The sequence below is a fragment of the Oryctolagus cuniculus genome, chromosome 6, assembly GCF_051225735.1.
Source record: "Oryctolagus cuniculus isolate XC-2025 breed Fujian yellow rabbit chromosome 6, ASM5122573v1, whole genome shotgun sequence".
NCBI classification, from domain to species: Eukaryota; Metazoa; Chordata; class Mammalia; order Lagomorpha; family Leporidae; genus Oryctolagus; species Oryctolagus cuniculus.
Genome location: NC_142872.1, coordinates 113,170,666 through 113,183,544, shown reverse-complemented (window position 1 = coordinate 113,183,544; position 12,879 = coordinate 113,170,666). Strand labels below are relative to the sequence as shown.

General features: G+C 37.4%; 1 protein-coding gene across 1 annotated transcript in view; it reads right to left on the bottom strand.

Annotated features, from left to right (window-relative positions):
- The window catches only part of CNBD1 (cyclic nucleotide binding domain containing 1), a 506,061-nt gene that overhangs the window by 107,603 nt on the left and 385,579 nt on the right, over nt 1-12,879 (bottom strand). The window contains exon 10 of the mRNA XM_070075280.2: nt 11,652-11,802. Within this exon, the coding sequence (XP_069931381.2) occupies nt 11,652-11,802 (151 nt within the window). The remainder of the gene's footprint in view (nt 1-11,651; nt 11,803-12,879) is intronic.

Here is a 12,879-nt window from a genome sequence, read left to right as displayed (position 1 = left end):
TAGGGAAGCATGATTATATATATACACTATATATATATGTATATATATATATCATATCATTGTATATATATATATCATATATACTATATATATATATATATATACACTATATATATAACCTGAACTGAAAAAAGGACTTCAATAAGACCATATGCTGGCTTCATATACATTCTCAGAAGTTAAAATCCACAGCAGTTTTTATTTCTCCATCTTTTGAGAAGTATAAAGAAGAAAGACAGCTAGTTGACAGTTGGAAAACAAGCTATATAAGGGACTGATTTTGAACTGGCCTATTTTCTCAAAGTTTGACAGGGCCAAGACTTTATATCACGACCAAAAATAGACTTATGGAAACCAGAATGACTTCCCCAAAGGGTAACACTAGGCATGGAGCAAGGTGACAATAAGATACCTGGTGGAGCAAATATGAACTTATCCCTAGATGCTTATGGAGGGAAACATACTGCCTTACTTAAGAGTTATAAGCTAAATCACTCTCCATAATATTAAAAGATTTTGAAAATTCTTTGAAGGTGCCTACTAGGAGGAGATTAGCTGTAAACCATTGCTAAATATAGAAAATAAGAAGTCAATTTTTAAAGTAATAATCAAGTAAGGACATTCCATTCCTTTGTCACTTTTCCATCCTCTTCTCCCTAATGCCCCTGTAGATCCCTAAGCAGAGAGAAAGGAAACCACATGTGGACAGCTGGAGGATGGAGGAAAAAATCATAAAGGTGCCTTCCTTGTTCTTCTTAGCAGCTGCTGTCCCCCAGCATTGGAACTATAAGGAAGCAGAGTGGCAAGGTGGCCTCCAGGTCCTTTGTATCATAGTGTTACCCTAGTGATTATGTTACATTACACAGCATAGTGATTTTGTAGAGGAAATTAAGTGTACTAACCTGTGTAACTATGTGGTTAACATAAAAATAGGAAGATCTACATAGGCCTATGCTAATCACATAGATCCTTTAAAAGGAGAGTTTTCTTTAGCTAGCATAGAAGACATCTAAAATTAAAAATGTGAGGCAGATACAATGGATGGGTTCTTCATTGTGAAGATGGAGAGGGTTGTGCTGATGGAGTAGCATTTGTTGTCCAAGAGTGACCCCTACATGACAAGCAGCAAGAAAACAGGACATCAGTTCTAAAACTGCAAGAAACTGAAAGTTTCCAACTTGAATGAAATTGGAAGTGAACTGTTATCCAAATCTGACCAATATTTTAATTTCAGCTCTGTGAGCTCCAAGAATAGAACCCATAGAACTCAAATGAAACCTATCCAGACTGACTCACATATATTATGTGATAAATGGGTGTTGTTTTAAGAGATTAAATATATGAAAATTTGTTTTGTAGCAACAGAAAACTAATATAACTAATATAGGCATGTAGCAGGCCTATCAAACTTAAATTCAGATTTAGATATTTGCTTCTTATCCAGTTTGATTTATTAGTATTTCAATTGAAAATACTTGGCAAATAAAAATTTCTTATAGGGAAATTTGTGACTTAGGAGGAATCATAAAATAATTACAGTTTTCAAAGGGTAAGGAAAGAAAGTTGTAACAGAACCAACACCAAAAATGCAGGTGACATTATAAAATTCCTTTGTGAATCCTTTGTGAATGCTTCCTAAGAGTTGTACTTGTTCAATAAATCAATTATTTACTGGATATCCAGTTCTCTCACGGGATTATATTTTAATAGAAGTATCAACAAATCCAGAATAATATTAGTTTTATTCTTTCTATACTGAAACTAAGTTTTATTTAAGCTTCTTAACCTAGTATGTCAAATACATACGCAAATTTTGTCACCTATAGTAAATAATCCTAGTTAAAAGTAGACTTTAGTGTGTGACATGAAAGGGCAATGCAAACATAGAATCTTAAATCATTGAATATACATTCATCAAGAATTACATTTTATAGTAGAAAAACTAGTGATTTCAAGTGTAATGTATAGCAAATCATCAAGCAAATCTGAAAACAAAGACATACATAGTATTTAATTGCTTCCTGCTTCAGTTCTTAGAATGGGCTGAAATTGGGGTGGATGCTATGATGCAGTAGGTCAAGCTCACCCCATAGAACAACATTATTTCATAACTGAGTGCCTGGAATTAAGTCTTAGATCTGCTTCTCATGCAGCTTCCTCCTAATGTGACCTCTGGGAAGTAGCAGGTAATGGCTCAAGTGATTGGGTCCCTGTCACCCATGTGGGAGCCCAGATCAAGTTCCTGGCTCTTGGTTTCTGTCTGCCCCAGCCTGGTTACTTGCAAACTTTTGGGAAATGGATCAGTGGAGGGAAGATTCATTCATTCATATTCTCTGTCTCTCTTCCTCTCCCTCTCTCCCCCTCTCTCCCTCATTCCCTCTCTCTTTCTCTCTCTTCCTATCCCTCCCTCTTTCTCTCCTTCCCCCGTTTGTCTTTTAAATAAAAATAAACATTAAAAAAAGAAATAAACTCTGCTACCTAAGAAAATACTAAAATCAGCTCTCTAAGACTCCAAAATCCACAAAGTAAAATATTAATACTTTTTGGGGAAAACAACTTATCTAAAAGCCACACTCAGGCAAAACATTGACTTCTTTATATAAAACAAAATAAAAAATGCAAAATGTACATGTGGTTAAATATATATTCTCAGGCTACAATACCAAGGTCAACATCATTTTCTGATTTATGTTACAGTTTCTTCATAAATATGCAAACATACTTAAAATATATAACATATAATATTTCATAAGACAAACTTAATTTTCTCAAATAAAAATCACTTTAAGATATCAGTAACATGTTGAACATGCTTAACTGGTTTTCTTATTCAGGAAACAGTCTTTTTGTATGTTTATAAAATATGAATTGGGATCAAACAGTATTCTGTGAGACAGTTATATGCTGCACATTTTCCCACTTATTCAAAGCTTTGTCAAAAAGAAAAAAAAGACAAAAATTATATTCAAATCAATTTGGACTTTTAACATGTATTAATAATGAATAAAAAGTCAAAAGGTAAATAAAATAGCTTTATCTTTTTAAAAATAGGTGTCACATCTTATTTTTGTCTAGCAAATTCATTTTTCATCAACATTTCTATTGTAAAGCAAACACAGAAAGCTTAAAAAAAGGAGTAAAGAAAGTCTATTTTCTCTGGCAAATTGTTCAAAAGTTTAAGCTCTTTTGATCAGAACTGCTCAGATTAAACCTGGCTATAAAATTATTTATATCACTCTTTTTTTTCTTTTTTTTAAACTTTTATTTAATGAATATAAATTTCCAAAGTACAGAATATTGATTACAATGGCTTCCCCCCCATAACGTCCCTCCAACCCGCAACCCTCCCCTTATCCACTCCCTGTCCCCTTCCATTCATATCAAGATTCATTTTTGATTCTCTTTATATACAGAAGTTATACATTAAGTAAAGATTTCAACAGTTTGCTCCCACACAGAAACATAAAGTGAAAAATACTGTTTGAGTACTATTTATAGCATTAAATCTCAATGTACAGCACACTAAGGACAGAGATCCTACATGAGGAGTAAGTGCACAGTGACTCCTGTTGTTGACTTAACAAATTGACACTCTTGTTTATGGCCTCAGTAATCACCCTAGGCTCTTGTCATGAGCTGCCAAGGCTACGGAAGCCCCCTGAGTCCACCGACTCTGATCATATTTTGACAAGGCCATGGTCAAAGTGGAAGTTCTCTCCTCCCTTCAGAGAAAGGTACCTCCTTCTTTGATGACCCATTCTTTCCACTGGGATCTCACTCATGGAGATCTATCATTTAGGTTTTTTTTTTCCCCCAGAGTGTCTTGGCTTTCCATACCTGAAATACTCTCATGGGCATTTCAGCCGGATCCACATGCCTTAAGGGCTGATTCTGAGGCCAGAGTGCTGTTAGGACATTTGCCATTCTATGGGTCTGCTGTGTATCTCACTTCCCATGTTGGATCGTTCTCTCCCTTTTTTATTCTATCAGCTAGTATTTGCAGACACTATTCTTGTTTCTGTGATCCATTTGGTTCTTAGTCCTATCATTCTGATCAATTGTGAACAGAAATTGATCACCGGGACTAGTGAGATGGCATTGGTACATGCCACCTCGATGGGATTGAATTCGAATCCCCTGGTATGTTTCTAACTCTACTGTTTGAGGTAAGTCAGCTTGAGCATGTCCCAAATTGCACGTCTCTTCCCTCTCTGATTCCCACTCTTATATTTAACAGTGATCACTTTTCAGTTAAGTTTCAGCACTTAAGAAGAATTGTGTATTGATTCCAGTATTCAACCAAAAGTATTAAGTAGAACAAACAAAAAAAAATACTAAGAGGGATAACATATTAAGCTGCTCATCAACAGTCAGGGTGAGGGCTGATCAAGTCACCATTTCTCCTAGTGTTCATTTCACTTTAACAGCTTTCCTTTTTGGTGCTCAGTTAGTTGTCACCTATCAAGGAGAACAAGTGGTATTTGTCCCTTTGGGATTGGCTTATTTCACTCAACATAATGTTTTCCAAATTCCTAACAGGGATCACTTTTCAGTTAAAATTTAAACAACTAAGAATAATTGTGTGTTAATTACAGAGTTCAACCAATGGTACTAGAACAAAAAAAATACTAAAATGGATAAAGTATTACATTGTACATCAACCGTCAGGACAAGAGCTGATCAAGTCACAGTTTCTCATAGTGTCCATTTCACTTCAACAAGTTTCCCCTTTGGCGTTCAGTTAGTCGTTGCCGATCAGGGAGAACATATGATATTTGTCCCTTTGGGACTGGCTTAATTCACTCAGCAAGATGTTTTCCAAATTCCTCCATCTTGTTGCAAATGACTGGGTTTTGTTGTTTTTGACTGCTGTATAGTATTCTGTAGAGTACATGCCCCATAATTTCTTTATCCAGTCTACTGTTGATGGGCATTTGGGTTGGTTCCAGGTCTTAGCTATTGTGAATTGAGCTGCAATAAACATTAATGTGCAGACAGCTTTTTTGTTTGCCAATTTAAATTCCTTTGGATAAATTCCAAGGAGTGGGATGGCTGGGTCGAACGGTAGGGTTATATTCAGGCTTCTGAGGAATCTCCAGACTGACTTCCATAGTGGCTTAACCAGTTTGCATTCCCACCAACAGTGGGTTAGTGTCCCTTTTTCCCCACATCCTCGCCAGCATCTGTTGTTGGTAGGTTTCTGAATGTGAGCCATTCTAACCGGGGTGAGGTGAAACCTCATTGTGATTTTGATTTGCATTTCCCTGATTGCTAGTGATCTTGAACATTTTTTCATGTGCCTGTTGGCCATTTGGATTTCCTCTTTTGAAAACTGTCTATTGAGGTCCTTGGCCCATCTCTTAAGTGGGTTGTTTGTTTTGATCTTTGGAGTTTCTTGATCTCTTTGTAGATTCTGGTTATCAACCCTTTATCAGTTGCATAGTGTGCAGATATATTTTCCCATTCTGTCAGTTGTCTCTTCACTTTCCTGACTGTTTCTTTCGCAGTACAGAAACTTCTCAATTTGATGCAATCCCAAATGTTAATTTTGGCTTTGACTGCCTGTGCTTCTGGGGTGTTTTCCAAGAAGTCATTGCTGGTACCTATATGTTTCAGGGTTTTTCCAATGCTCTAATAATTTGACGGTGTCAGGTCGTAGATTTAAGTCTTTAATCCATGTTGAGTGGATTTTTGTGTAAGGTGAAAGGTAGGGGTCTTGCTTCATGCTTCTGCACGTGGAAATCCAGTTTTCCCAGCACCATTTATTGAATAGACTGTCCTTGCTCCAGGAATTGGTTTTAGATCCTTGATCAAATATAAGTTGGCTGTAGATGTTTGGGTTGATTTCTGGTGTTTCAATTCTGTTCCATTGGTCTAGCCATCTGTTTCTGTACCAGTACCATGCTGTTTTGATTACAACTGCCCTGTAGTATGTCCTGAAATCTGGTATTGTGATGCCTCCAGCTTCGTTTTTGTTGTACAAGATTGCTTTAGCTATTCGAGGTCTCCTGTGTCTCCATATAAATTTCAGCATCATTTTTTCCAGATCTGAGAAGAAGGTCTTCGGTATCTTGATTGGTATTGCATTGAATTTATAAATTGCTTTTGGGAGAATGGACATTTTGATGATATTGATTCTTCCAATCCATGAGCATGGAAGATTTTTCTATTTCTTGGTATCCTCTTCTATTTCTTTCTTTAAGGTTTGGTAATTTTCATGATAGAGATCTTTAACGTCCTTGGTTAAGTTTATTCCAAGGTATTTGATTGTTTTTGTAGCTATTGTGAATGGGATTTGTGGGGAGCAACTCGGACTATACTGTTACTGGAATTAAGACTTATTCTATTTATCTGCTCTCCCACAATATGGTGCTGGGAGAGAAGAAAACAGCTTCTACACAGCTGCCTCCATTTCAGCCAATAAACTGTAGGACTTGCTCCTGATTGGAGAGCAGCGTACTCGGCGTGTGGGCAGCCGAGTTAGGATTGGCCGAGGAGGACTATAAAGGAAGAGAGAGACGGTATGCACCAGGAACATCTAAGGGGAACATCTGAGGGAACACCTGTGCAGCCCCCGAGAGAGCCGGCCGGCGGTGTGCCGCTCCCCTGCGGAAGTGGGGAATGTGGCAGGGGGAACCGCCCTTCCACGGAGGTGGAAGGGATAGTAGCCAACCCGGGAAGAACCAGCAGCAAACCCGGGGAGGGCCGAGCAGACGAAAGAACAGCGCAGGGTCCTGTGTCGTTCCTCCACGAAGAGGGGGAGCGACAGGATTGATCTTAGAAGTTCTTCCTCAGCCATGGCATTGTCTGTGTATACAAAGGCTGTTGATTTTTGTTCATTGATTTTATACCCTGCTACTTTGCCAAAATCTTCTATGAGTTCCAATAGTCTCTTAGTAGAGTTCTTTGGGTCCCCTAAATAAAGAATCATGTCATCTGCAAAGAGGGATAGTTTGAGTTCTTCCTTCCCAATTTGTATCCCTTTAATTTCTTTTTCTTGCCTAATAGCTTTGGCTAGAACCTCCAGAACTATATTGAATAGCAGTGGTGAGAGTGGGCATCCCTGTCTGGTACCAGATCTCAGTGGAAATGCTTCCAACCCTTCCCCATTCAATAGGTTGTTGGCTGTGGGTTTTTCATAGATTGCTTTGATTGTATTGAGGAATGTACCTTCCAAACCCAGTTTGCTTAGAATTTTCATCATGAACGGGTGTTGTATTTTATCAAATGCTTTCTCGGCATCTATTGAGATAATCATATGGTTTTTCTTCTGCAGTCTGTTAATGTGGTGTATCACATTGATTGTCTTGCGCACATTAAACCATCCCTGAATACCAGGGATAAATCCCACGTGGTCTGGGTGGATGATCTTTCTGATGTGTTGTTGCATTCTATTGGCGAGAATTTTATTGAGGATTTTTGCATCTATGTTCATCAGGGATATTGGTCTGTAATTCTCTTTCAGTGCTGCATCTTTTTCCGGCTTAGGAATTAAAGTGATGTTGGCTTCATAGAAAGAGTTTGGGAGGATTCCCTCTTCGATTGTTCTGAATAGTTTGAGAAGAATTGGAGTTAGTTCTTCTTTAAATGTCTGGTAGAATTCAGCAGTGAATCCATCTGGTCCTGGGCTTTTCTTTGTTGGGAGGGCCTTTATTACTGTTTCAATTTCTGTCTCTGTTATGGGTCTGTTTGGTTTTCGATGTCTTCCTGGTTCAAGGAGATGTACTGTGTTGAGAAGTTCTTTTTGATAATACATGTGTACTCCCATGTTTATAGCAGTTCAACACACAATATGGAATCAACACAGATGTCCATCAACTGATGACTGGATAAAGAAATTGTGGTTTATACACATGATAGAATACCAGTAGCCATAAAAAGAATGAAACCCCATCTTTTGCAATAAAATGGAGCAACTGGAGACCATTTTGCTTAGTGAAAGAAACTATTCCCCAAAAGACAAATATAATTTCCTTGATTCGTGGTAACATACAATGTACAAAAAATGTAATGCATATAAGCAAAATTGATATTTTGAGATTTGGTTATTGTTTAAAGCCCTTCTCCATACTCTTGAGGAACAGTATTTTTTCTACTTACTACTTGATGAATTCTTTAATCAGTGGAAGATTAAGCTTGTGATTATAAAGTAAACTGAAGCATAACATTGTAATATTTAGAGGAAAAATAAGAGAAGAAGGGAGAGTGGGAGCAAAGGAGGAGTAAGCTAGGAAGTATCATTATGTTCTTAAAACTGTATATATAAAATATATGAAATTTGTTCCCTTTATATAAATCTTAACAAGTAAAAAAAGACTATATATGTCTAAAATATCTACTATACTTGTCATAAAAAGCTGATATCTTATGATTTTGATTTAGTAAATCATTGTGGGAGACTAAGTCTTTGGACAGTCTTCCTGCTTAAAAACAAGAAAAAAAATTTCAGGTAGTTTGCATCAATGTCTCTGCCAAACTAGAATCTTACTTTTGGGAAACCGAAGTTACACCCATAAGCATTTCCTTTTTTTTTTTTTTTTTTGTCATGTGTGATTGAATGAGATAATGAATGAAAGTGGTAATTAGGGGCCATCATTGTGGCACAGGGGGTTATGCCACCATCTGCAATGTTGGTATCCCATGTGGTGGTGGTTTTTGACCCAGCTGCTCACTTATCTTCCAGCTCTCTGATAATTCACCTGGAAAAGCAGAGGAAGAGGGCCTCAGGGCTTGAGCCCCTGCCATCCACATGGGAGACCTGGAAGAAGATCCTCACTCCTGGATTTTAGGAGGCCATTTGGGGAGTAAACCAGCAGATGGAGGCTCTCTCTCTTTCTCCCTCTCTCAGTCTCTTTCTCTCTCTCTCTCTCTCCCCCCCCACCCCCTCACTCTGTGTCTTTGCCTTTCAAATACATAAATAAATCTTTAAAAAAAAGAGAGAGCTGGCTGGTGCTGCGGCTCAATTGGCTAATCCTCCGCCTGTGGCACCGGCACACCGGGTTCTAGTCCCTGTTGGGGCGCCGGATTCTGTCCCCGTTGCTCCTCTTCCAGTCCAGCTCTCTGCTGTGGCCAGAGAAGGCAGTGGAGGATGGCCCAAGTGCTTGGGCCCTGCACCCGCATGGGAGACCAGAAGAAGCACCTGGCTCCAGGCTTCAGATCAGGGTGGTGCACCGCCTGCAGTGCGCTGGCCGCAGCGGCCATTGGAGGGTGAACCAACGGTAAAGGAAAACCTTTCTCTCTCTCTCCCTCTCTCACTGTCCACTTAGTCAAAAAAAAAAAAAAAAAAAAAAAAAAGAGAGAGAGAGAGCAGTAATTCATTGTTTATATAAAAGGCAATTCTTTCTCATTTCAAATGTAGTATACTTGTTTAAGTGGTGGCATAACAATTTCAGATACCAATAAAATTCAAACAGCTATTTGGGGAAGGTGTTGTGCTGTAGCAGGTTAAGGTACTGCTTGTGATGACCAAATCCCATATTTGTGTGCCTAGTTTGAGTTCTGAACACTCCATTTTCAATCCAACTTTCTGATAATGCACCAGGGAGGCAGCAGATAATGGCTCAAGTACATGAGAGCCTTGGATGGAGTTCTCGGTTTCAGCCTGGCCCAGGCTCTTTTGGTCATTTGAGCAGTGAAGCAACCAATGGAAGATATCCCTCTCTCTGTCTCTGTCTCTGACTCCGTCTCTGTTACTCTGCCTTTCAAAGACACCAAAAAATTTTTGAAAATTATATTACCTCCCTAAAAATAAGATTCAAATAAGCTATATTCTCAGTGGCATTATTTTCAAAAGAATAATTTGCATTTGCTTAAACTTAATTTTTGTTTATTTTTAAATGGACCAACCCTAATTTGAACAATTCTTACTAACAAGAACATAATATGCAGCTGATACTAGCTGTTGATAACAAGGTAATATATCTTGGGCTTTGTTCATGTTTATTTTTCTTGTTTAATACCTTCATTTTTCTCTTCAACTTGATATTTTTAAGGTAAATTTAATTTTCTCTTAGGCACTTCCTTATGCTATTTTATAAAGATAGTTTCATGTTACAGATGATAAAAGGAATGGAATGTATGGAGACAGAATAAAGTAATATGAAAATGAAAATTAACATCATTGCTCTTCATGTGTGAAGATTATCCTTGAATAAAATTAATCACTAATTAGTTCATCAGAACTACTTTTAATATGTAATTCTTAATCTCTTGGAAAAATATAAAATAATTAAATGCATAAACAAAAATACTTTCTAAAATTCACACAGCATTTTATTTCCTTATAAGTTGTGGGAAAACAAGCAAAATATAGTCCTCAAGTACATTTATGTTTAGAGAATTTTTTAACAGATTGTGTGAATAGTTGTATAATATCAGTCTCAAATGGACAAATGCTGGAATCAAATGTAAAACATGAATAGCACACACACAATCACAGCTAAAATTACACTCTGTATTTGAATTTTAAACTGCAGAAGGCAAAGGAGGTCTAATATACGTTGCTGTGCAACAACACCTGCACCCTCCCCTGTCTTACTACGGCTTCTTGTCTGGCCATATAATCATCTCCTCTCACTTGTAGTCCTACAATGAGGCCATCTGTCATTATGTGACCTGCCAATCCAGGCCTCCCCAGACGTCAAATCCAAGAGCCACTCAATCATAGGCTTGACAATTGTAAGCTAAACAGACTATTTTTACTCATATAGTAACAAAACTCAGGCATGTGAAAAATAGCAATGAAAGGCTATTACATGGTTATTGAGTTGGGACAGCCATATTTTCCTAGCTTTCTATATCTATACTCCTGGTTCTTGGGGCTTCAGACTCTGGAACTTACACACTCTTCCCAACCTCAACCCCAGTTTGTAAGTCTTCAGCCTCAAATTGAGAAGCCACACCATCAGCTTCCCTTTTCTTCACGCCTTCAACTTGGACCAAATCAGAGCACCAGCTTTCCTGGTTCTCTTGTTTGTAAACAGCTGCTATACTCAGGTATGGCAACTCCCATTATAAATCTATTAATCTATTTATACATATCCTATTGGTTCTGTTTCTCTGGAGAACTTTGAATAACAAATGTGTGAAATGTTGATTTACACAGAAGAGCCCACGGTACATTTGCCTTGTACCAGTTAGCCTAATTTCTAAAAAAAAACATGGCCTATATTGAGTGACAATACTGGCTACATAGATATTTTTTTACAATCACTACAACTCAAAAATTTCAGATAAAGGCTTAAACACCGCAAGCCATAGATTTTCATATACGCTTGCTCAAGACTGTACATTGAGGATAGTATACTTGACCTGAACCAAAAACAGAAAAGCAAAAATAACCTAAGAGTTAAAAGCCAAAAGATGTCCCAGATAAGTAGGGAATGTTGCTATTAATGGTAACTTGGGAATCAGAAGAAATAGTTTAGTACTTTCAAATCAAGGTCTTTTGAAATATTGTTAGTATATTTTTAAAGTAGCCTAGTTAAGTCAGAATATAATGCTGCAAAGGGGAATGCCTTCTTGGGGGTAACATAAAACACATACTTAATTGAGAGTCCCGATTTTACTGTGAAATAGCTCTAAACTTTTTAAGAGTTTATTTCATATTATTATCCAGTAACATGATATGTTAAAATCATTTATACACTTACCAAATATGTCCTTGTCTTCAATGATCGCCATCTCAACTTCTTTTCCCGTGATGATTGTGCATGGGAAAGGGTCTTGAAGAAGAACACTAATCTCACCAAAGGACTCCTTCTCCTTAAGTCTACCCGTGTAGACAAGTTTCGGAATTTTTTTCTGTAGAAGATACAGATGATTAATCAACCACTTTCATTCAATGATTCAATGAAGAAGTTTTTTTTTTTTTTTTTTTTTTTGAAGAACTCACTTGTTCAGGAATAATTTTGTTATATATTATTTTAAAATAAACTAGCAATTCTGTTCAAATTAGAGAAAACATTTACATATATACAGATGTTAAAATTATACCAGGACAATAGTACATTAATGGACAACTTCATCATATTTCAAGTAAGTTAAAATATTTATATTTAATGATCTGCCAATTAAATTTTTCAATCCATGAAATGTTTAGAAAACATTTTTCAAGATCCCAGGACATCATCTTGTATAACTTAGCTTACTGTTTTGTGAGGTACCATTTGTTGCCTCAGCTCAGGTTGCAAAGCACAATTACTGGACTGATAGAAAAGAAAGATAACAAGCAAGAGGTGATAGTGCTAAAACTGGTATAATTAAAAGAGAAAGAATCCCCTCCTTTGATTTCTGTTCAATACAGAAAAAATATATGGAAAGTGAAATTTTACTCAAGAAACTAGCAATTTAATTCCAAATTAGGGGCCTTAAAACCTTAATGGACCAAAAGTACACACCCCAAATGACCTTTTCTGGGAAATTTACTCAGCGGAATGTAGAGAGCAGTAAAACAGGAAAAAATATATATAGCCCTCAGGGAAGGAGGGTGAACATAAATTTGGAATAAGTGGATGTCTCTGGTAAATATTCTGAGGTCAGAGACAATATAATTTTCAGGATGTGTGTGCTGGCACAATGGGTTAAGCCTTTGCTTGGGACACTCACATCAGTTATCATTATGCTAGTTGAAGTCTCAGCTACTTTGCTTCTGATCCAGCACCCTGCTAATGTACCTGAGAAGCAACAAATGATAGCTCAAGTACTTGAGTTCCTGCCACGCATGTGGGAGATCCAGATGAAGTTCCTGGCTCCTGGTTTTGGCCTAGCCCAGTCCTGGCTTTTGTGGCCATTTGGGAAGTGAATCAGTGGATGGAAAATCTCTCTTTCTCTGTGTGTGTGTGTGTGTGTCTGTGTCACTCTGCCTTTGAAATAATATAT